General features: G+C 37.9%; 1 protein-coding gene across 3 annotated transcripts in view; it reads left to right on the forward strand.

The window, feature by feature from the left end:
* The window catches only part of Htr2c (5-hydroxytryptamine receptor 2C), a 377,148-nt gene extending 372,405 nt beyond the window's left edge, over nt 1-4,743 (forward strand). For 2 of the 3 annotated variants that reach the window (XM_060374493.1, XM_060374494.1), the window contains one exon: nt 1,256-4,743. In XM_060374493.1, coding sequence (XP_060230476.1) covers nt 1,256-2,085 — 830 coding nt within the window. In that variant the 3' untranslated portion in view covers nt 2,086-4,743. The remainder of the gene's footprint in view (nt 1-1,255) is intronic. The other variant, XM_060374495.1, reaches the window with a different exon arrangement.
* Nucleotides 4,744-25,547: the final 20,804 nt, after the last annotated feature.

The raw sequence follows: 25,547 nt of genomic DNA on the forward strand, positions 1-25,547 counted from the left end.
AATACTTAATAATTTTCCAAACCCTCCTTTTATCATCTTCCCAGAGATTAAGTATCAATCAGTATTATCTAGTTTTTCCTCTTTAGTCATTCAGTATAATATACTGCAGTTGACAAGGGATACTTGTGTCAGCTCGCATGCCCTGAAGGTATTAAATTGCTCATAGTTCTTCAGCTGGTCACTGAAGTCAGCAAATGTCTTATAAGGTACACTTCTACTTCCTCTCCCATTTTGCAATGTGGATATCAAGCAGCTCAAAGTACCGCTAGCTAGCTTATGATAGAATCTCACAGGCACAATCTGAGTGTGCCAACGTTTTGACTTCTTGAGGATGCAGAAATGATAGATTAATATGAAGATTCCCTCGACAACCTGCCCCTGTGTGTTGAGCAGAGAATAGATTTGTGGTCTACCACAGTGGGTTATAAAGGTTTTCAGAAGGTTTCAGCATAAGATCAGTGTCTGCCCCCCTTCCTTTAGACAGGAATCCAGTTTATTTTCCTGGCTGACTACTTGTCCATATCCTTATGAATAAAAATTTTCTAGGTCTGTCGCTCTTCTTTCTCTATCTCCATCTCCTTCCCTCTCTCTCTCTCTCTCCCATCTACCTTCCACTTTCCCTTTCTTCTGCCCATCCCTAACCCTAGCCTACTGTCCTACCCTAAAGATACGTCTTCAGCCTCATCCTGATTATTTATCTTGAAACCGTGATACTGATGCCCAAACACATAAATACACACATTCACACACATGCGCACACACACACACATACACACACACATGCATTTGTGCAGACTCAGTTTCATGCGCACAGTCTTGCAGATAGGAGAAAAATGCATAGATTAGCTTTTCCATAATAGTGAAACAATGCAGTTATGCAGTAGATGGAAAATGATCATAATGCTATCACTGAGGACAATTGTGAAGCTATTCCTTGACCTAACAAATAACCACCAGGACAGTTATAGGGATTATAAATAAGACAAAATGGACTGAATCCACTCTTAGAAGTAATCATATTTCCAATAGCTTATCTCAAAAATGGAGATTCTATACTGTTACAGCAATTCACAGAAAGCCATCATTATCTATTGCACCGATACTTTCCCCAAGCTGCCTGGTATGCTGTGAATAGCTTTCAACAAACATTAAGACTAAATGCCTTTTGAAAAAAATGGTAATGAATGACTGTGAAAAAGCCTGCTCATTCATGCCATGTGCAATAATGACTTTTCTCACCTTTTTGTTCCCTTAGGTGTTTCAGTTCCTATCCCTGTGATTGGACTGAGGGACGAAAGCAAAGTGTTCGTGAATAACACTACATGCGTGCTCAATGACCCGAACTTCGTTCTCATTGGGTCCTTCGTGGCATTCTTCATCCCGTTGACGATTATGGTGATCACCTACTTCTTAACGATCTACGTCCTGCGCCGTCAAACTCTGATGTTACTTCGAGGCTACACCGAGGAGGACCTGCCTGAAATCAGCCTGAACTTTCTGAAGTGCTGCTGCAAGACGAACGTCAATGATGAAGAGAACACTGCGAACCCCAATCCAGACCAGAAGCCACGTCGAAAGAAAAACGAAAAGCATCCTAGAGGTACCATGCAAGCGATCAACAACGAAAAGAAAGCTTCAAAAGTCCTTGGCATTGTATTCTTTGTGTTTCTGATTATGTGGTGCCCGTTTTTCATGACCAATATCCTGTCAGTTCTTTGTGAGAAATCCTGTAACCAAAAGCTAATGGAGAAGCTTCTCAATGTGTTTGTTTGGATTGGCTATGTGTGTTCAGGCATCAATCCTCTGGTGTACACTCTCTTCAACAAAATTTACCGAAGGGCTTTCTCTAAGTATTTGCGCTGCGATTATAAGCCAGACAAAAAGCCTCCTGTTCGACAGATTCCTAGGGTTGCTGCCACTGCTTTGTCTGGGAGGAAGATCAATGTTAATATTTATCAGCATACCAATGAACATGTGGCAAGGAAAGCTAATGACACTGAGCCTGGCATAGAGATGCAGGTGGAGAACTTAGAGCTGCCAGTCAACCCCTCCAATGTAGTCAGCGAGAGGATCAGTAGTGTGTAAGCACAGCCTTCGCACAGGAGAGCTCTTGTAGGAAAGTTTTCCCCCATGATTTTCCTATGGATCTTATCTAATGTAAATATGGCTGTGTGACAAAACAGTGTTTTCATAAATAGCTTTGCAACCCTGTACTTAATAATCATGTGTTATCAGTGAGATCTGGGGTTCTATATTTACTGTTTATGATAGATGGAGACTAAGTTATTTTGATTCCTTGATGAATAATAATGTTTGTGTTTTTCTCTCCTTTCCTTCCTTATTCTCTCCCCTTGCTCCTTCTTTGCTTCCTTCCTTCCTACCTCTGTTTCTTTTGTGAATGCGGAAATGTTGATGTTTATCTCAGGTGGCATTTGCAGGAGACCAAAATGATGCACATGACTGTGCTCATATTTCAAACCTAAACTGATGGACTCAGTGACATCTTATCCAGAGTAACAATATAAATATGTACTTTAAATACTCGTTCTGCTCATCTACACACATAAACACAGTTAGATAGTTTCTGCCCATTGTGAAAAATATCCATCAGTGAGTCAGAGACAAAATTAAACTTTGTTGTTACACAGTGGGGTAAAATTTGACATTGTCAGAGTGTTGTGTCAGTTTTTCACTGCAATGTCTGTCCACAAACATAGTGGTATTTTAACATAGCAGCTGTTTAACCAGGACTACAGAAGTGGAAGGATGCTAAAGAGATATACAACCAAACAGCTTTTCACTTCTTAAGGACAGTGTTCAAATTCTGATTATTATAACAAGCAAACTGGAATTAGTGTTTCATTCTGGTCCTTAGTAAATACCTAATTCCGAGACTAAACTTGGAAACAAAATCAATCCCACAGTGATTTCCCAATCCAGGATTCAACATCAATTGGACTTGGAGCTCAGAATTCTGGAAATTCTTGTGCTACACACAAAGTGAAATTTGCATTTTTGAGCCTTATTAAAATATTTTCTTAATTATGGTACTTCTATCTATAGGACCCAAATTAGCAGTCCATTTTTAAGTAAAACTAGTCTGAGAAGGGTAAAGAACTGTGAACTTGGAAGTTTTACTTGATTAAGGACTACTGAATTAGGCCCTTAGAATGTGAAAAAAAAAGTAATTTAAAAAGACGCTTTTATTGAACTCTGGGAAAAATAGAAATACAGAGTTTCCATTTGGATTTTAAACAAAATTTATCTCTATTTCAGATCCTTCCAAACTCTCTAGTGCAGGGAAAGGCTGCAGCTAAATTGTGAATGTCGCAAGCTCTCCATTGTACTGCAATTACCTACTAGAACTTTAAATATTTTTTCAAATATAGTGCTGTGTTCCAATAAATGTTGGATATTGTTTCATTCGTGGGCCTGCTGCTCTCTAAGAATTAAGTACCATTTTAATAAAACTGAAAAAACATGAAAAGTTTTCAAACATTGCTCAAGTCAGATCATTAAGCCTATGCTGTGTGCAGGGTACACACATGTTCCCAATAATCATGTTTCCATGTGTGTCCATTTCACACAACTGTAGAAAAATTTCTGAAGAATTCATCATGCTAGTTCTTATGTCAGACAGTTACTTGTACACCTGGAGTCAGACTCTTAGGATCTTGAAATCAGTAAAGGTCAGATCTGAATTTCAAAAAACCCTGTGTGTTCTCAACACACAGCATAAATAAATTCAACTGTCTGCTACAGGGGCAGTGGGAGAGTGGCTGTATTTGAGGAGACTCAAAAAGTCTCTTATTTGATTTACAACACTGCCAAATGTCAGTCAATTCCTTGAGCATGCCCAAACATGATAAGAAAGTGAAGTCTACCTGCCTGTTAGGTCAGTTGAACTGCATGTTAAAACAGTTACCTGAAATTGAATGAGATGACCTACTTCTCATTAAAATGGAAATGTCAGAAGACAGACAGCATGCATTGAGCATGAGTTCTGCACATACAGATGGTGCTGTGCATGTACGCCATGTATGTTGCATGAATCCACTGATCAGTATCAATGTGAGCTAGAGATGCTAATATAGGAAGTGCTGGAGAAAATTTCTTTGGCAATGCATAAGAGACACTCAGATCTGAAGTATTGTATTAGAGAAAATTGGAAACATCTGATTTCTTTCATATCTATCAGGGCAAGCTCATAGCACATGTTTTACAAAGAAACAAAAGGATAAACCACAGAGGTCCAAAAGCGCTAGCAATAAGTTGAATGATAGCTTATAGCACATTTGTTAATAATTCTTATATCATCAAGTAGTAGTACTTAATAGTACCCAACAGAGCAATTATCCTCAACTTGTGTGCTGTTCGTAAGTTCTGTGTAAGTTCTGTATATTCCAAAATAAATATATATACATTCATTTCGAAATAAATCTTACAGTTCAATGTTAAATCTACAAACTTTTATAAGTGTTTTAAAACAGCTCATGTGACAAATGTAAGCGTGGTGAACTTACTGTTAAATCATTTTGATGTACTATTATATACATATACTGTTTAAGACAAGTGAAACAGACTGCCTTATATTATTTCCTGTAATTTTCCTCCTTTGTCAAATGGTATTTTTTGTCAATGGTTGCAAAGTGTTCTCTTATTTCTCATTCCTGTATGTTGCCTTCTCCTGAGTTTTGTGAGACTTCTTCTTAATTTATTAAATTTATTAAATGATGCCTAGCATGTCATGTGTCTTTCCCTTCTTTCCCGTGCACTGTTTCAGTATAAAAATCTACTTATCAATTAAAAACGCTGAGTGGGTAGGGAGGGTGGAAAGATCTAGAAGGACTTGGGGGAGGAAAAGAGCATGATCAAAATATATTTGAATTTAAAAATTGTTTTAAATTCTAAAAGTATAACTAAATAATAAATTGATTCTTCTGAGCTTATAAAGGTAAACACCATTAGAAAATATTACTTTTTCTGAATAATCATGTCTGTGTTCTAAAAGAAATGAGAAGAACAACAGCTAAGGGGGTGGTTAGTTAACAAAAGCAGCACTAAACATTTCTAAGAGTGGGAAGGCTTCCCTTCTCTGAAGAGTAAAAGAGGAGGGATAGAAGGAAAATGGAGGAAGGGTGAGGCTGGGAGGAAAGGAGGGAGGGGGTACGATGCCAAATTATGCCATCTTCCTTTTCTGATCATGGCAGTGGAGGAAAAATGGGCTCACATTCTGTCCTTGATAGTTATCATCACATCTTCTCATCAGACTCAATACTCCTCAAGGACAGACAGGACCATCTATCTTTTCCCCCTCCTCCTCCTCACCTCCTCCTCCTTCTCCTTCTTTTTTCTTCTTTTTTCCCAAGACAGGGTTTCTTTGTGTAAGATCCCTGGCTGTTAGTTCAGCCTGGCCTCCATCTCGGAGATCCCCTGTTTCTGCCTGAATTAAAGGATTGTGCCACCACTGAACAGCATTGACCATCATCTGTCTTATTGATGGTTTTATCTCCAACATGTAGAAGCTACTCTACAGTACTTTCAACAGATACATACACGTAGATAGCTAAGTTATGTTTCTCAGTGGCACCTTCACCTTAACTTTGCCTCTCAGTACAGATGGCTTAGGCAGACACCTGAAATTATCAGAGCCAACATACAGTGTAACATTTTCTTGTACCTGAAGCCAAAGCTGACAAAATGCATCAGACTTTTCTTTCAACATAAATAATTTGTATGTGATGAGAGAGCCAAAATAATGCTGGTCTGAGTTCAGTTCTAGGAGAAGAAAGCATTGGTGATTCATTCCTTTGTAAACATGAATGAATTGGTTCACAGAAATTGAACAGCCACCTGAATTAGCAGAGACACTGCTATGCAAAGCCAGAATAATTCATTAATTCAAGGTCTTGCTAAGACAAACAGATTGACCTAGGACATAATATAGCCCAAAGTTGACCTTAAACTCAATCTCCCTTCTCACTTCCCTGAGTGCTGGGATTACAAGTGTACACCAAACATGCCAGGACCCAGAAATGCCTTGTACTGCCAACACTAGGAGCAGTGTGTGCCTAACACAGCAAACCATAGAGAAAGGGCAAGTGTGTGTGTGTGTGTGTGTGTGTGTGTGTGTGTGTGTGTGTGCATCAGGGTATATCATGGCATGCATTTGGAAGTGAGAGGACCCCATTTTGAGAAATGGTTCTCTCTTTCTACCTTGTTTTGAAGCAGAGCCTCTCTTCTGTCTCTGCATTGTCTACTTCAGGCTAGTTGTTTAACAAACTTCCAATATTCTGGTTGATTTTCTTACTGTGCCCTCTCATCTTTCATTGAAATTACAAATGTGTGTCATCACTTCTGGCTTTTTACATGTATTTCAGTGATAAAACTCAGATCATCAGGCTTGTTCACCAAGTGCTTTTATTTACTGAGCCATCTATCTACTTCAAGATTTTATTTATTTATTTTCATATCCCAGTAATGGAGTTACTACTGCTAGTGGAGCAAAGGGTAAAATATTGAAGTAACCCACTCCATAGAACCGAACTACTCTTACAGGCAGACAGAAAAAGATGTCGTTTATCATAAAATGGCAGCAGGTTTCTTATACCCACTGCTTCTGTGCTCCCACTTATAACAGTGCAACTTCTAGAGCTGAGACTCATTTCTCCTTGCATGTTATCCCTACACTTATGTAAAAAACACTACCTAAAAAGCTGAACATTTTGGAAAGAAATACTCATACAAACCTCCAAGAGTAGATTGTATCAAAGCAATTCTCAAATATTTTGTGAACTGTAGCACACTTACAACATCAATAATACTAATATAAAGCATTGACTGTGGTCTCTTTTATATAAACCCTGGAAGGAAGATAACTTCAGGATGTATTAACATGTAATCTTGAGATCTGTATGCCTGGAGGAAAGGAAGAAAGTAGAACACAGTACCACACTTACAAGAAAGATTTGTTACCCCTTGTATCTTTAAATTTTCTTTAAAAATTAAATTGAATTCTGTAAAATAAATTCACAAAGATAAACACACCAGTGTTTCACTTTCTAACTTTGTATGTATTCATCAACTATTATACCAGATAGCATGATAGTGATGTGATGTCTGACATTTAACCAGCTCCACAGGCTGCTTTGAATTTGGCTTATCTCTTCAGACTTGTTTCAAATGGAGATGAGAGGGCCAGGCCTTAATACCTCCAGTGTACTCAGTTGAGATGTGTGACATTATCCTAGGCTGCTGTCTCCAACATTTTCAGCTCTCTCAAACTGAGAACAATCAACCCCAACCCTCTCATCACTTGGGGAATAACCCCTTTGCCCTACTTTTACCATTGACAAAGAAACCTGGACTGGTAAATGCAGGCACAGTTATATTAACTCTAAGATGTATATATGTAATGTGGGCAGTTTAGAATTCTCATATGTTTACCCAGAGCCTGAGGTAAAACTCAGAATTCACTCTTTGAGTGGGAGGAAATATCCTTCTCATAATGAGCCTCAACATACCTCTGATACATTTTCATGTGGACTTTTCAGTCTTAAAGAGGAAAAATTGTGATTCTTTCAAGTGTCTCAAGGAAAATGCAAAATGGGTTCTAATATAGACTATGATGGGGTGAGGACCTCAGTCACCAATGGCCTCTAAACATATTGATGTCTATTCACCTACTTCAACAAGATTAGCTAATTATCCTAGCTAAAAAAAAAAAAAGGCTTAGACCTTATTAACATATTTAACTAATGAGTTACCAAGTGTTTCTTTTATAAAAATCAAGATTAATCTCGATGAACCAGAGTCCATTTTCTTTGTAAGAAAATGTGACATAGCCATCAAAAAGGCTCAAAGGAAAAAGAAAAACAGCATGCTATAGTTTGGATTACAAATGTTTGCCACAGTTCCCTGTGTTAGATGCTTAGTCCATACTGTGACACTATTGGAAAGTGATAGAAACTTTAAGAGAAAAGACAGGCTGTTTTAATTACTTTTTCTGCTGCTATGAGAAAATATAGTCAAGGTAACTTAAGGGAAAAGGAGTTTATTCTGCCTTAGGATTCCAGAATATAGTCTCTCAGAACAAAAATGCAGGTCAGAGCACCAAACTGGCTGTAGGAAAAGGAGATAACCTGAAGGTACTCTTCAGAATAACCTTTATTAGGATAGAGAGCCTAATACTTATGGTGTGGGGCATGATTCAATTCGGCATTGAAGCAGGAAGGCAATAGGGAGAGATAAAGCATCATGTCACATGTAGCACAATGGGAGCTTGCAAAGTAAAACAGGGCTGTCCTTCTAAACCCAGAGGAGAAGTGGGTTTAGAGAGATAGCTACTGTGTATGATATGATGAGTTCCTGAAGAAAGACACAGTCCTTTTAATTCTCTAGGGGAAAGGGTCACCATATTATAGTAAGACAGGAGCCTTCAAGGCCCTTCAGAAAAGCCAAATGGCAAAAGAGGTTTCTGACACTTATACATTTCCAGAAAGTGGCAGGAAGTTCCACACAGTGAGATTTAATCTGAAATGGTCTCCATACCACAAGGTATCTACTGAGGAGAGCTAGGCTTGCTCACAGCTTCAAGTGTTAGGAAGCAAACAGCCAGGGGAAGGAGGGAGGATGTAAGAGCATGGTTTAATTTCTGGAAAAGAGACAGGAACTTAGACCGTGTGTGATCTAATAGACTCCATTATGGCAGAAAATGAGACAGTAAAAGTTTGAAGCAGATGGTCACATTGTGTCCAGTTAGAAAGAAGAGAGAAATGAAAGATGGTACTCACATTTCTCCTTTTCAAGCAGTCTAGAACCCAAGCCTAGGCAATGGTGGCATTTACTTCAAGGATGTGTTTTCCTACTTTAATTAGCTAAGTCAACATAATCCTTCAGAAGCATACCCACCGTCTAAATAATCACTCACAGATGTACCTACAGCCTTTCCATCTAGGTGATTTCAGAGCTTGTCAGGTTGACAATTATCATTAATCATGATAGAGGGTCTGAGGACATTGGGAGATGATTCCCAATAATACCCTGAGACCACAGATCCATCCTTTTCTGCTTTGATCCTTGTATCATGATATAAGTGGTTTTGCTCTATCACATACACCTGCCACATTGGGTTGCTTCACCACTGATCAAAAGCAGTGGAGACCATCTAGAATGACTTCCAAAATTGTGAACCAAGATGAATAACATCTCTTTTTAAGTTAACGATCTCAGACATCTCTTTATAGTGATATAAGCCTAACATGCAAGCAAATTACCAATCCTAAAATATACTAGGACCCTGGATTATAGAACTAGCAATAACATACATGAAAGCTGACTCTGAACTCTCAAATAGTTTAATGGACCAATTCTTTGATTTTTTTGTTTTGCTTCAGCTTTGTTTGGAGTAACTGAATGATTCTTACTTGTGGCTAAGCACATACTTACCCCTGAGCTAATCCTGAGAATTACTGTATGATCTGCTTTGGTAACTTTTTCTGGGGAGACATAAACAAAAGTCTAGTAGATACAGAACCTACAACAGACCAAGGAAAGGATTCCACCCATGACTTTATTGCTTACATGAACATGGGCAAAGGAAACACTTAAAGGATCCTGGGTAATTTCAAAGCAGCTACAACAAAATAAAGCCCCACCTCATTATAGACAAAGACCACATGGAACCTATATCACATTCAGTTAATATTCTGTTTCTTATACCTATCTATCATCCTCCAAGAAAGTTTATGGCTGAGGGGGAGGTAGGAGAGAATAATGACTAGAACACCTTGTGGATCTTCCCCTTTGCCCCCTACTGTGTTAATGGCACCTTTCCCATTAACATAGATCTGGTTTCCTATACATTGCGTTGCTTGTTTTATTGCCATGGATGCTAGACCAAGGTAATCACAAATCCAAGATGGCATGTCAATACCACAACATATTTTAAAAAATTAATTGTAAAAATATAAACAGGTTTCTAAAATAAATATTTTAAATGAGAAGTTAATATGTCTGTAAGTATCAGAGATATAGATTCATTTATGGTTTAGAACATGGAATCCCAAAGCATGTCACATTGTCACACTAGGTCTATCAACTCAAGGAGATTGGGATTCTTCAAAAGCAAGAAAAAAGCTTCAGGTCAAAAGCTCTGACCTTTAACTGTGTCCACCTATCCTTTCTTTCTCAAAGTACATCGTAAAATGCAGAATCCATCTATCCAGAAAAAACTATACAACCTACAAATGCCATGCATGGTATATACTCACTCATAAGTGGTTATTAGACATATAATACATGGTAGACATACTAAAATCTATACTCCTAATGAAGCTAAACAACAAGAAAAACCCTAGGGAAGATGCTCAATCCATATTCAGAAGGAGAAATTTGATAGACATCGGAAGCAGGAGAAGACAGGGAACAGGACAGGAGCCTACCACAGAGGGCCTCTGAAAGACTCTACTGATCAAGGTATCTAAGCAGAGGCTGAGACTCATAGCCAAACTTTGGGCAGAGTGCATAGAATTTTATGAAAGAAAATGGAGATAGAAAGACCTGGAAAAGACAGTAACTCCAAAAGGAGCACAACAGATCAAAAATAAATAAATAAATAAATGAATAAATAAATGAATAAAGAAATAAATAGCTGGGTCCAGTTGTCTTTGCAGAGACCAGTACTCCAACTAAGGACCTAAAACCCCTGCTCAGATGCAGTCCATAGTAGGGTGCCTAGTAAGGGGAGCAGTGGCTGTCTCTAGCATGAACTCAGTGGCAGGCTTTCTCATCACTTCCCTCTGAGGGGTTCAGCCTTGCTAGGCCACAGAGGAAGACAATTCAGCCAGTCCTGATGAAACCTGATAGGTTAAGGTCAGATGGAAGAGGAGGAAGACATCTCTAGTCAGTGGACTAGGGAAGGGGTATAGTGGGAGAAGAGGGAGGGAGGGTAGGATTAAGAGAAAAAGAGGGAAGGGGCCATAGCCAGGATACAAAGTGAATAAATTGTAATAAATAATAAAAAGTAAATTTAAGTTTTTTTAAATGATCACATGTTTAACTGAGAAAACTCTTGGGTCAGGGAAGAAATAAAGAAAGAAATTAAAGACTTCCTAAAATTCAATGAAAATGAAGACACAACATACCCAAACTTATGGGACACAATGTAAGTAGTGTTAAGAGAAAATTTCATAGCATTAAGTGCTTTCATAAAGAAAATAATGAGGTCTCATACTAGCAAATTAACAGCACAGTTGAAAGCTTTAAGGAGAAATAAAAAAGCAAACAAACCCAAGAGGAGTAGACAGCAGGAAACAATCAAACTCAGGGCTAAAATCAACAAATTATAAACAAAGAGAACAATTCAAAGAATCAATGAAAATAAAAGCTAGTTCTTTGAGAAAATCAACAAGATAGACCAACCCTTAGCCAAACTAACTGAAAAGCATGGAAACAATATCCAAGTCAACAAAATCAGAAAAGAAGAAGGGGACGTAACAGATACTGAAGAAATCCAAACAATCAAGAAGTCTTACTTCAAAAACTCATGTTCCACAAAATTGGAAAATCTAAATAAAATGGACAATTTATTTCATAGATTCCACTTTCTGTAAATCAAGATCATGTTAACAGTCTAAATAGTCCCATTACCCCTAAGGAAATAAAAACAGTCGTTAAAATTCTCCCAACCTAAAAAAGCTCAGGGCCAGATGCTTTCAGCACAAAATTCTATCAGACTTTCAAAGAAGAGCTAATAAAAATTCTCCATAAACTATTCCGCAAAATAGAAACAGAAGGAACATTGTCAAACTCATCCTATGGGGCTACAGGCACTGTGATACCTAAACCACACAAAGACACTACAAAAAAATTTTTTTTCAGACCAGTTTTCCTTGTGTACATTGACACAAAAATACTCAATAAAATACTCACAAATAGGATCCAATAACAGACCAAAAACATTATCCACCATTATCAAGGATGCTTCATCTTAGGCATGCAGGGGTGGTCCAATATGTGAATGTACATTGTATCCATCAATGTAATCTACCATATAAACAAACTTAAAGAAAAAAAAAAACACATGGTCATCTCATTACATTCTGAAAAAAGCATTTAACAAAATCTAACACTGCTTCATGTAAAAAGTCTTGGAGAGAGCAGGGATACAAGGCACACAGCTAAACACAATAAAGGTAATATACAACAAGCATATAACCAGCATCAAATTAAAGAGAGGGAAACTTAAAGCAATTTCACTGAGATCAGGGACAAGAGATGACTACCCACTCTCCCCATATCTCTTCAATACAGTACTTAAAGTTCTAGCTACAGCAATAAGAAAACTAAAGAAGATCAAGGGGATGCAAAATGGAAAAGAAGAAATTAAAGTATCCCTATTCACAGATGGTATGACAGTATACATAAATGACGCCCAAAATTCTACCAGAGAAGTCCTACACCTGATAAACTCCTTCAGCAAGGTGGCTGCACACAAAATTAACCACCACTCCCCCACCCTCCTGCAAACAAACAAACAAACAACAACAATAAAACAGCAACCCTCATGTATACTCACTGCAAATGGACTGAGAAAGTAAGGAAACACTGTTCAGAATAACCACAAATAATATAAAAAATATAAAGTATCTTGCTGTAACTCTAACCAAGCAAGTGAAAGGCATGCCTGAAGAAAGAAACTGAAGAAGATATTAGAAGATGGAAAGATCTTCTGTGGTCATGGATTGATAGAATTAACATAGTTAAAATTGACCATCCTAAGCAAAAGCAATCTACAGATTCATTGCAATTCCCAGCAAAATACCAACAAAATTCTTTGCAGACCTTGGAAGAACAATTTTCAACTTCATATAGAAAAACAACAGCAACAAACCAGATTAGCTAAAACAATCCTGTAAAATAAAAGACCTTCTAGAGATATCTCAATCCCTGATGTCAAGCTGTACTACACAGCAACAGCAATAAAAACTGCATGCTGCTGGCATAGAAACAGACTGGTGAAAAAATGGAATCAAATTGGAGACTCAGAAATAAAACTACATACCTACAGACACTTGATTCTTTGCAAAGAAGCCAAAACCATTAAATCTATAAGAAAAAGTAAGGATCAGCCTTGAACCAATTGTCACAGGAGACAACTTCCTGAACAACAACAACAAAAAACAACATTTGAGGCTCTAAGATAAGCAATTAATAAATGGGACCTCATGAAACTGAAAAACTTCTGAAAGGCAAAGACACTGACAATAGAACAAATCAGTAGAGTAGAGATTGGGAAAATATCTTCAACCTGATATCTCTCAAAGGGCTAATATAGAAAAAGGAATAAAAGGACTCAAGAAATTAAAAACCAACAAACAAAATAACTCTTAAAAAATGTGATACAGAGCTAAACAAAGAACTCTCAGTAAAGGAATCTCAAATGGCTGAGAAGCATTGAAAGAAATTCTCAGTGTCATTATTCATCAGGGAAATGCAGATCAAAATGACTCTGCGATTCCATCAGAATGGCTAAGATAAAAAATTCAAGTGACAACACATGCTGCAGAGGAAGTAGAGAAAAAGAAAAAGTCCCTCATTGCTGGTGGGAATGCAAACATGTACACTCACTTTAGAAATCAATCTGGCACGTTCTCAGAAAACTGGAAATAGTTCTCCCTCAAGACACAACTGTACCACTCCTAGGCATATACCTGAAAAACGCTCCACCATACAACAAGGACATTTGTGCAGCTCTTGTTAATAGCAGCTTTATTATGTGTAATAGCCAGAAAATGGAGACAAACCAGATATCCCTCAGCTGAAGAATGGATAAAGAAAATGGGGAATATTTACACAATGGAATACTACTCAGTAATTAAAAACAAGGAAAACATGACATGTGCAGGCAAATAGATGGAACTAGAAAATATAGTGAGTGAGGTATCCCAGAAACAGAAAGACACACGTGGTATGTACTCACTTATAAGCAGATATTAGCCATACAGTACAAGATAAACATACTACAATTCACACACCCAAAGAAGCTAAGCAACAAGGAGAGCTCAAGAGAGGATGCTTAATTCTCATCCAGAATGGGAAATAGAATAGACAGCAGAAATGGGTGAAGAGAGGAAACAAGGGTAAGAGAGAGACTAGGAAAGGAAATGAGAATGAGGATCAGACAGGAGAGAACAGGGGCTGGAGACTCATAAATAGAGAAGAGAACCCAAATGAGAGGTCATCTCTGAGCCAATTTGGAGACCTAGGACAGGGTAGTCTCTTGAAAGGATATGGGGGTGACTTTAGGTAAGACTCCTAATAACAGGGATCATGGAGACTAAAGAGACTACTTCCTAGCCAGACAGTACTTCTAATGAAGGGAAGGGGACACCAACCCACCTACAAAATCTTGACCCAAATTTTACCCTTCCTATAAGATGTGCAGGGATAAAGACAGAACAGAGATTGAGGGAATGGCCAACCAATGCCCAGACCTCTGACGTGATTAAGAATACTCTGCTATGCTTGCAGAGGGGAGCCTAGCACAGCTGTCCTTTGAGAGGCTCCAACCAGCAGCCAATTGAAACAGATCCTGACACTCATATTCAAACATTAGGTGGAGTCTGGGTAGTCTTGTGGAAGAGGTGGGAGAAGGAAGAATGACCGGAAGGGAACAAGACCTCCACAAGAAGACAAAGGGAGTCAAATAACCTGGGCCCAGAAGTACTCATGGAGACTAAAGAACCAACCAACAACCAAGCATGGACTAAACCTAGATCCACTATACATATGTACCAGTTAGGAAACTTAGTTTTCATGTGGTCCCCTAGTAATAAGAGTGAGGACTATCTCTGACATAAACTCTGTTGCCTGCTTCTTGATCATGAATTCCCCCTTGTGAGGCTGCCTTGCCAGGCCACAGGGGAAGAAGACACACCCAGTCCTGATGTGACTTGATGTCCTGGGGTGGGTTGGTGGAGAGGGACTCCAGATTTCTGAAGAGTAGGAGACAGGGGATAGGGGGAAGAAGTAGGAAGGGATTAGAAGGAGAGCAGGTAGTTGGCTACTATCAGGGTGTTAAGCGAATAATAAAATTAAAAAAAAAGAAAGTCTAACTATGAAAAACATGAATTTATGAGCACTTTCTAAAAAAAAAAGCCACCTTAGACATTTTATAGTTTTGCCCTAAGCATAAAACCAAGTTCATACCATCATTTAACTGATAAATAAAAAAAAAAACCATAAATATTCCTTGTGAATAAAAAAAAAAACAAACCCAGAATCTCAAATGCTTTGCCCATAAGATCTAGTATATAACATAAAATTGCTAGATGTTTTACGAAACAAGGAAATGTCACTCAAAATCTAGAAAACAACATCAAGAGGAAAAAAGAAAAGAAAATCCTCAATCTCATTCATATTTTACATTAAAATCAGTAACGACATAAGTGTTATCAGTATTTTCAAAAATACCCCCCCACACTTATTAGAAGTAGAATGCCAAAAACCAAAACCAAAGAGAATTTTATATTTTTAATTTGACCTTTTTCATTCTTATGAACTGTTATGTCTCAAACCAAGGAGGAAATGGTTAAATAAAATGCTTATTAACATAACAAAGCAGACTCTGGCCATCAGGTTCTCCCAGCATCCCTCAGTCTCTACCTATTACAAGGAACCTCCTGGCTAGCATAACCCATCCCATACACTAATCTCCAACCCAGGGACAAGGTTAGGCTGCCCTTTCCCAACAGCTCTTCTCTATATAATCCAGCCGCTTGGATACACAGGTCTAGTAGCTTAGATTTTTCAAACACCTACTTTATTTAAGATTCTTACTCTCTAATAAGTACACTGTGTTTGAACCTATGCAATTACACATCAATAAAACTTTTTAAGAGGCAGAAAGGCTCCTCCCCCAAAGCCAAGGCCCTAAAACTAAGCTCAGTCACAGAAAGGCATGCATTTGTGCAATCTCTTCAGATTGCAAAAGAAAAAGCAACTCACTCAAACACAGACTCCAGATCACAGAACAGTCGACCAAAGTCAGTGGGTGCCAAAGATGGAAAACAGATCCATCTTTTCCTCTGCAATTACTTCTCCTACTCTACCTTAACCTACCTTAACTCTGAACTGCATCTGCTTAGGACTAAACAACAAGGAGGGCCCTGGGGCAGGGGGAGAAAGAAAAAAGGTTCTTAAATGTCTCTACCACCCTTCCAACCCCACCCCTACCTTAAGTATGTGGGTTTATTTCTGAGTCTTCCGTTAGATTCCATTGATCCACAATTCTTTTTCTATGCCAGCACCATTCAGTTTTTATTAGTGTTGTTCTGTAGTACAACTTGAGATCAGGGATGGGCTCACCTCCAAATGATATGTTGTTGTACAAGATTTTTTCTTTTTCTTTTTTCTTTCTTTCTTTTTTTTTTTTTTTAACAAATTCTGGGTTTTTAATTTTGTTTTGTTTTTCCATATGAAATTGAGAATTTTTCTTTCAAGGTCTGTAAAGAATTGTGTTGGTAATTTGATGGGAATTGCATTGAATCTGTAGATTGCTTTTGGTAAGATGGCCATTTTTAGTATATTAATCCTGCCAAGCCATGAGCATGGGGGATCTTTCCATCTTCTGATATCTTCTTCTAATTCTTTCTTCAGAGACTTGGAGGTTTTTTTTCAGGTTTTACTTGCTTGGTTAGAGTCACACGAAGGAAACTGGGTGAGATGCTCAATCCTTATTCAGATAGGCAAACAGGATAGACATCGGAAGAGGGGGAAAATAGGAAACATGACAAGAGCCTACCACGGAGGACATCTGAAAGACTCTACCCAGCAGGGTATGAAGCAGATGCTGAGACCCATAGCTAAACTTTGGGTAGAATGCAGGGAATCTTAGGAAAGAAGGGAGCGATGAATGACCTTGAGGGGCCAGGGGTTCCACAGGAGACCAATAGAAACAAAAATATCTGTGCCCAAGGGTCGTTTCTGAGATTGATACTCCAACCAAGGAGCAAGGTCCATTCATGGATATAGCCTAGAACCCCAAGTAGCCCATGGCAGCTCAGTCTCCAAGTGGGTTCCCTAGTAAGGGGATTTGGGACAGTCTCTGACATGAACTCAGTGGCTGGCTCTTTGATCGTCCCCCCTGAAGGGGGAGAAGCCTTACCAGGCCACAAAGGAAGACAATGCAGCCACTCGTGATGAGACCTGATAGGCTTAGGTCAGGTTGAAGGGGAGGAGAACCCCCTGTATCAGTGGACTTGAGGATAGGCATGGGAGGAGAAAAGGGAGGGAGAGTGGGATTAGGAGGGGATTAGAGAGCTTATAGCTGGGATACAAGGTGAATAAACTGTAATAAAAATTATAATTTTTTTAAAAGAACATAAGAACAATCACGCTACACGTGGTAATCAGGTTAAAATTTCCTAGAGTGAGTTTACTACTGCCCCTTCATTAATTCTGAAGGTTGAGTTCAGGTCATCCCAATGAGAGCAAGATATACCAAATGGTCACATGGGACAAGAATATCAAAGCAGCAATTCTGAGAATGTCCTTGATAGAGGGCAGAAGTACCAGAAGAGAGTTGTTTCCCATTTTTTTGGTGTATCCCAGGTGTATCCCGAAGGGTGTATGAGCCTACAGGACTAAAATTAAGAGGAAGCCTCTAGACACCTGATTGGCTCAACTGGGCTGACCAGATCATCCCATTCTCAGATCCAGTTTCTGGCATAAGCACTTTTAAAATGCCAGACTAATATTTCAGTAGTGCTTTCCTGTGACCCTCCTTCTGGTATAAAGGATCTCTAAATTTTCACTCTCTTCTCCCCTCCCCTTCTGTACTTTTCCTTATTATTATTATTATTATCCCTTTACCTTTCTTCTCTCCTTCCCTTACCCCTCTTCAACCCATAATAAATTTATAATAAATATTTCTCTAAATATTATTATTTGTGGTAGATTAATTTTATTTTTCAAATTCATGAGAAAAATCGCTGAAAGCTACTGGCTTGGGTTGGCTTTGGTTAATGTTAGGTTTCCAGACCCTAGTTCCCCAGGAAGATTCCATTCTCAAAGGTATTTCTATATTTCCATTTCAATCGGACTTCTAGAAGGAGCAACTTTATTCACCGAGAAATCTCACCAGTCCCATACAGCTTACTTTTTAGTGAGTGATCTTATAATTTCTAAACTAATTTTGATTTTATGCTCTGAATTCACCAGCAAGTTACTGAATGCCATGTAAACTCTGGGGCTCAAAATTAGTTGCCAGGCTAGGCAGCAAGCACCTTTCACACTGAACCATATTGCCAGCCTCTTGAATTAAACATATATGTCAAATCAGATTTTCAGAGTCGTAAATCTTGCTTCTTCTTAGGATTAAAAAAATACATATATCATAGCCACCTCCTGCATCCTCTGTAGCCTGCAAGCAGGATTGACTAAATGTCTTCAGAAAGGTTGAGAATTATAGTGAAGAATGTAACCAGCTAGCTTCTCAAGATACAAAGCATGGCAACCCATGCTTGCAATCTCAGTATGAAGCAGGAGAAATGACCTGAGCTTAAGACTGACCTGCATTACATAGAAACGTCCAGGCCAGCCTGTGTGACTGTAGGAAATCCTGTTTCTGAAACATATTTTTAAAAAGCTCATTTTTTTTCCTAGTCCCTGAATTACCCCCTTCTAAATTTTATTGTCTTTTACTTCAAGAAACATAGAAATGAAAGTGAGCTCAGACAATCCCCCTGTATGACATTACATTCTTTATCTGTCTTTTAGAAATTGAACTTTTTTGGCAACTTCCTACTTTCTAATACTTATGGAGAATATGCTCAGATCATTATGTCTTCAATTATTTTAATAGGAATTCAAGAGCAAGAAGTGTTAAATGTGTGCAATATAATTGCCATCTTGAACAGGAAGTCTTAAATGATTTTTTTTTTGTTAAAACTGCCACAAATAGAATTCCCAAAGGAAAATCTTATGCAGAAATTATAAATAATACCATGGTTTTCGTGAGAATTATATTCCAAATATATTTATTCAAATACATTTATTCTAACTACATTTAATATAAAATTTTAAAACTCATCACAAAATTTTCTATGTCTGATGTATTTTGCACCATTCTAAATGAAACAATTGAAGTAGCTATGGAAAATTTAGCAAAACAAAACAAATATAACTCACTTTCTACTACTGAGATTAAAAAAATATATAAAAATTGTGGAGGTGTGTCTCAATGGTAGCATTTGTCTGGTATTTTTGAAGCCTTAAATTCAATTCCTAACACAACAAGGTGGGAGGATGGTATATGGTTATACTTCCACAAATTCTGAATGCAATTCACTACATTTTGGTCATTCTTTATGCCACTAATAAATAAATATGTTATGTAACATTGCTCATTCAAAAGAGGATCACTGAAGCATAGCTGATAAGATTATGATTAACAACAAATGTTTGCTCAGCCCTTTATCTACTGAGCAATTAGAATTCCCAGAAAAGTTCATCTTAATTATCTTCAAACGGTTTTAAAAGTCTCTGTTATAAGCAAAAGCTGATAAACTTTATAATTGTCCAAATTCTTTCCATGTGAATCTTGAGGGAACTTAACAAACATCAATAAAAATTCAAATTTAATAAGTATTTTATTATATAATCCAAGTCATATAAGAGACCTAAAGCACTCCAACCCTTATTACTTGCATGATGACCATAAACCGAAGTTCTCATAAATGCTGCAGTTTCACATTTAATGAGGTGAATCAGCCTCATATTTGTCAGTTTGCATAATTAATTCCATATGCAATGGAAAAGCTGCATTTCAATAGCCCCTTGGCACATCTGGTCCAGTTCAGTTGCCCCTTTGGTTCCAGACAGACTGCAGAGAAGAGGCTAGAGAGGCCAGATGGCCTTGGTGGAAACTCCTAAGGTACTTAAATGTGAACTCTGCAAGAACCAATTTCAATGGACCTCTCCACTCTCTCCCTTCTGTCAAATTTCTTATAAGAACTACTCACTGATATTAAAAGTTTTACAGCTAGATGAATATAAACAACTTTTTAAAAAATAACATTTTGCTTAAATTCAGTAAGGTACTGGTTCATTTAGTATCTGATCAGCTAATATTTGTTGTCAAAATAGGAAAACAGTTCTCTGTACTCAAAGAACTTGAGTTTCACTGGGAAGAGACTTGAGGGTAGTGCCAGAGATGGAGTCAAGGTTATCTTAGTGCTTTATAACTCAGTTATGACACATCATTTCAAATCTATGTTAGACAAACATGATTGTTATGAAAAACATAAAGAAATATAGTACGTACTAAAGAGCTAGACAGTTAAAACATTCTTTTAGTCAGGGTCCTCTCTGTTGATTAGTTTCTTTAGATGTACAGATTTTAGTAGGTTTATCCTATATTACATGTCTATATGAGTGCGTGTATACCATGTGTGTCTTTCTGCTTCTGGGATAGCTCACTCAGGATGATCCTTTCCAGGTCGCACCATTTACCTGAAAATTTCATGATTTCCTTATTTTTCATTGCTGAGTAATATTCCATTGTGTAGATGTACCACAATTTCTGCATCCATTCTTCAGTTGAGGGTCATCTGGGCTGTTTCCAGCTTCTGGCTATTACAAATAAAGCTGCTACAAACATGGTTGAACAAATGTCTTTATTGTGTACTTGAGCCTCTTTTGGATATATGCCTAGGAGTGATATGGCTGGATCTTGAGGAAGCACTATTCCTAGTTGTCTGAGAACTGATTTGCCAAATTGATTTCCAGAGTGGTTGTACAAGTTTACATTCCCACCAGCAGTGGAGGAGGGTTCTTCTTTCTCCACAACCTCTCCAACATGTATTATCTTTTGAGTTTTTCATCTTGGCCATTCTGATGGGTATAAGGTGTGTTGGGATCCTTGGCTCTGGCAGCTGCTTTGATATTTAAATCTCATGAAAAAGACTGCTTTTATTAGTCCTTCACTGAAGTCAGGGAAGAATTTGCCAGTCCATCTCCTTTTGTTTGTGACAGCAGGTGGGATAGCTTGTGAAGATCACACTTCTTGCTTCACCTCCTTGTGAATTTAACCCATTGCTCTGAGATGTTTTTACTCTGGCAAAAAAAGCTCTCTGCAATAAAAAGGTCAGGCTGCTGCTACAGTTGCTGCTGTGGGAGCCTCTTAAATATAGTCTCCTGTGTGTTGTGAGCTAGTTTATTAATTTTAATCTTCACTTCCAACTCAAAAACCCTTTGACTCTGCTGGTGGGCTTCTGCAAAGTTGAAATCTCAGGGTCGTTTTGATTTGCATTTCCCTGATGGCTAATGATGTTGAACATTTTTTTAAGTGTTTCTCTGCCATTCGATATTCCTCTACAGAGAATTCTCTATTTAGCACTGTTCCCCATTTTTTAATTGGATTATTTGTTTTGCTACTTTTCAGCTTCTTTAGTCTGTACATCTAAAGAAACTAATCAAGATAGAGGACCCTGACTAAAATGCTTAATCACCATCTCGAAAGGCAAAGAGGAAAAACATCAGAAGAAGAAAACAGGAAACAAGCTAAGAACTTGCCACAGAGGGCCTCTGAAAGGCTCCGCTCTGCAGACTATCAAAGCAGACGCTGAGACTTATGGCCAACTGTTGAGCAGTGTGCATGGAATCTTATGTAAGAAGTAGGAAATAGTAAGATCTGGAGTTGGCAGGAACTCCACAAGGAGAGCAACAGAACCAGAAATTTTAACACAGGGGTCTTCCCAGAGACTCATTCTCCAAGTACCATGCATGGAGATAACCTAGAATCCCTGTACAAATGTAGCCCATGGCAGTTCAGTGTCCAAGTGGGTTACATAGTAATGGGAAGTGGGACTGCCTTTGACATGAACTGATTGGCTTGCTCTTTCTTCCCTCCCCCTGAGGGGGGAGCAGCCTTACCAGGCCACAGAAGATGACAATGCAGCCACTCTTGATGAGATCTGATAGACTAAGATCAGAAGGAAAGAGAGGAGGACCTCCCCTATCAGTGGACTTGGGAAGGAGCATGCGTGCAGAAGGAGGAGGGAGGGTGGATTGGGAGGGGAGGAGGAAGGGGCTTATGGGGGGATACAAAGTGAATAAACTGTAATTAATAAAAAAATTTAAAAAAAACAAAAAACATTCTTTTAAAGTCAGTAAAAGCCTCAGTGAAAACAAACAAGCAAACAGTATTCCAGCAAAGACTTGATGATATTTATGGCATGGTCCCTGAATATATCCCAGGAAAGAAGTTCCCAAGCAGGAGAATAATAGCAAAGACCGTAAAATTTGAATGTGTCCAAGGCAGTACTGGCAGAGCCTAACACAATGTATTGAGTAATCAGTGGGTCAGAAAGGCTGTAAGAACTTAAAGTTGAAGAAGAAATTTAAAAAAACTAGATTAGATAAGACCTCAAATAATGGATTCTTTTGTAAAATGGAAAGTCTTTGCTTTTCCCATAAAGTTTGATAAGACACCTGTGCTTTAGTGTATTGCGCAACAGAAATTGCTTTATGTATTGTGTTGGGATCAGTAAGCAGGCACTTCTACAGCCAGCTCCAAGGGACCTAACCAGTTATCAGGCATTTGTGAAGACACCCTAACCACCTGGAATAATCCGCACATGCCCTGGATCACCCTATAAGAGAACTAGAGCCCTTCCCTCCCTCTCTCTTCTTCCTCTTCCTCTCTCCCTCTCTCTCTCTCTCTCTCTCTCTCTCTCTCTCTCTCTCTCTCCCTCTCTCCCTCTCTCTCTCTCTCTCTGTAACCCCCTTCCCTTAATAAACCTCCCATGTGGAACCGATCTCATGGTGTGATTTGTGGACCCGCGTGGAACCTTCACATTCACACGTTTCCTAACATATTGTATAACACAAACTTTCATTATATTACCTTTAAGTAAAGAAATATATTATAATATATTACAAATAATATGTGTGATATAACATATTATGTATGTAATACATTATATAATATATATCAAAAAATAAATTCTTGTCATTTCCAAGGAAACAGGTGAAACAGGAAGATGTCATAATAAGTGAAATAAGCAGACGTGGAAAGATGAGTATCACATGCAATATTATGTAAGTGAAAACAAAAATATCAGCAACAAAAATTCCTGCCTTGAGCATAGAGTAATGACTACTAAGGACAATGAGGTTAAAAATGGGGCATGATGATAGAGCAAGGGTGATTTAGTTTAGTAAACACATGTTGAAAATTTGTATAGAAATATATAATATAATAAATTTTATCGAAGTGTATAATTAATGTATGTTCATTAAAATAAATATTTTAAAAATACAGGGGCAGTGATCTTTTAATTAATTAATTATTTTATTTATTTATTTGTTAAAATTTATTCACTTTGTATCCCAGCTGTAGCTTCCTCCCTCATTCCCTCCCAATCCTACTCTTTCTGCCTCATCTCTTCCCATGCCCCTCCCAAAGTCTACTGATAGGAGAGGTCCTTCTCCCCTTCCCTCTGACCCTAGCCTATCAGATCTCATTAGGACTGGCTGCATTGTTTTCCTCTGTGGCCTGGTAAGGCTGGACCCCCCCTAAGGGGGAGGTGATCAAAGAGCCAGCCACTGAGTTCATGTCAGAGATAGCTCCAGATCCCCTCACTAAGGAACCCACTTGGAGAATGAGCTGCCCACAGGCTACATCTGTGCAGGAGTTCTAGGTTATCTCCATGAATGGTTCTTGGTTAGAGTATCAATCTCAGCAAAGACCTCTGTGCCCAGATGTTTTGGTTCTGTTGCTCTCCCTGTGGAGTGCCTGTCTACTTTTGATAAAATGGAAATGGCTGTGTGTGTGTGTGTGTGTGAGTACATGGGAAAATACTTTAGGCTGTTACAAACCTGGAAGGATTTCATTTTATATTTGATGGTTATAAATAATTTGCACTGATTCCTTTAAAAGAGCAATATCAATTTTTTTGTGGAAAACACACAGCAACTTGACACGAGAAATTGTCTACATTATCAGCTGTGCACTTTCATTTCCAGATACAAGAGGAACTACAAGCCTTTACATCTTCCAGAGATAGAACATAAAATAAAAAGATGTTAAATCAATAAATACCTCTAATTCTCATGTGAATGTAACTAAATAATTAAGTAAAAACAATAACATTAATACTTGAAAATAACAAGTTATATTATCATTGGCAGAAAGTGTTTAGATGTATTTTATAAATGCATTCATCAGTGGAAACAGTCTCACATGCTCTTAGAGTTTTCTCGTTATGTACATCATTTGTTAAGGTTGTGTATTGATTATAATTAACTGATATTGAATTATAATTACCTATATTGACAAGTCTCACTATATCAATTACTTATTCAGACTTTTCTGTGATTTCCCTCTAATAAATATTTTCTGTTTCCTTATTTTTTACAATAGTCATTTATGCAATCAAAAAACAAGGTTTTTTTATAATCCCCTATGTAAGAGGTAATCCTTATTACACTCATTTCACTTATACCTCCAATATCATTCCAGACAGATATTCATATGACTATCATTTCTATGGGTAACTTTCAACTTTTAAAAGGACTACTTGTTACAAAACTGTGTATTTCTAGATATAATACTTGAACTCAGGAACTCACTGCAGCTATGGCTACCTACCTAAGTCTGGGCCACTCAACATTCCATCATGTATGAGAGGAATTCAGAAGGCCCCACCCCTCCCAGAGGGAATATTGACAACTAGTGGATTCTGGAATACAGAGTGCCATTTTCTTTAATGTTATAACCGATAATAAGTTTCCCATGCTCTAGTAAATAACCTCCCACCCATATTCATGCAAGCAGTTCTAATTAAACTCAGTGGATCACACACAAAGGGGAGGGGCATACAAAGAAAAAAAGGAAGAAGGCTAGTTGAGAAGAGATTTGCAGGGAGAAGGGGATAATGAAAGAAGGTTATGGAGTAAAACCAACTCACATCCATTATATACATATATGAAATTATCAAAAGTGAAAATACTAATCAAAATATTGAAGTAGTACCACTTAGGGCTTTGTTTGGGATATCTGTTTGTTTGTTTGTTTATTTGTTGTTATTGGGTCTCTTTAGCCCAAACTGACCTGTAACAATATATAACCGAGGCTGATCTCAAACTTGCAGTGATGTACTGGTGTTCTGAGCACTGCAGTGACATCCATGAAACAACAACATTTAACCTTTTTCAGTGCTTCATTCAGTATATAAAAAAACTCCTATATTCCAAAAGGGTTTTTTTTTTGTTTTTTTTTTTTTGTTTTTTTTTTTTTTTGTGACAGGATTTCTCTGTGCATCCTTGACATGTTTGGTGACTCTTTTTTTTTTTTATCCTTTATTTGTATTCTTTTATTCTATCCTTTTTTGTGTGCCCACTTGGTATTTGATAAATACACCATCTCCTTTATTCTAGACTCTCAGGTATCATTATAGCCGCAGAGAGGGCTGCCAGGGCAAACACAAGTTCCATTTTAAGCTACTGACTTCCATCTTATTCTTTTGATCATTTAAACAAGT

The sequence above is a fragment of the Meriones unguiculatus genome, chromosome X, assembly GCF_030254825.1.
Source record: "Meriones unguiculatus strain TT.TT164.6M chromosome X, Bangor_MerUng_6.1, whole genome shotgun sequence".
Taxonomy (NCBI): Eukaryota; Metazoa; Chordata; class Mammalia; order Rodentia; family Muridae; genus Meriones; species Meriones unguiculatus.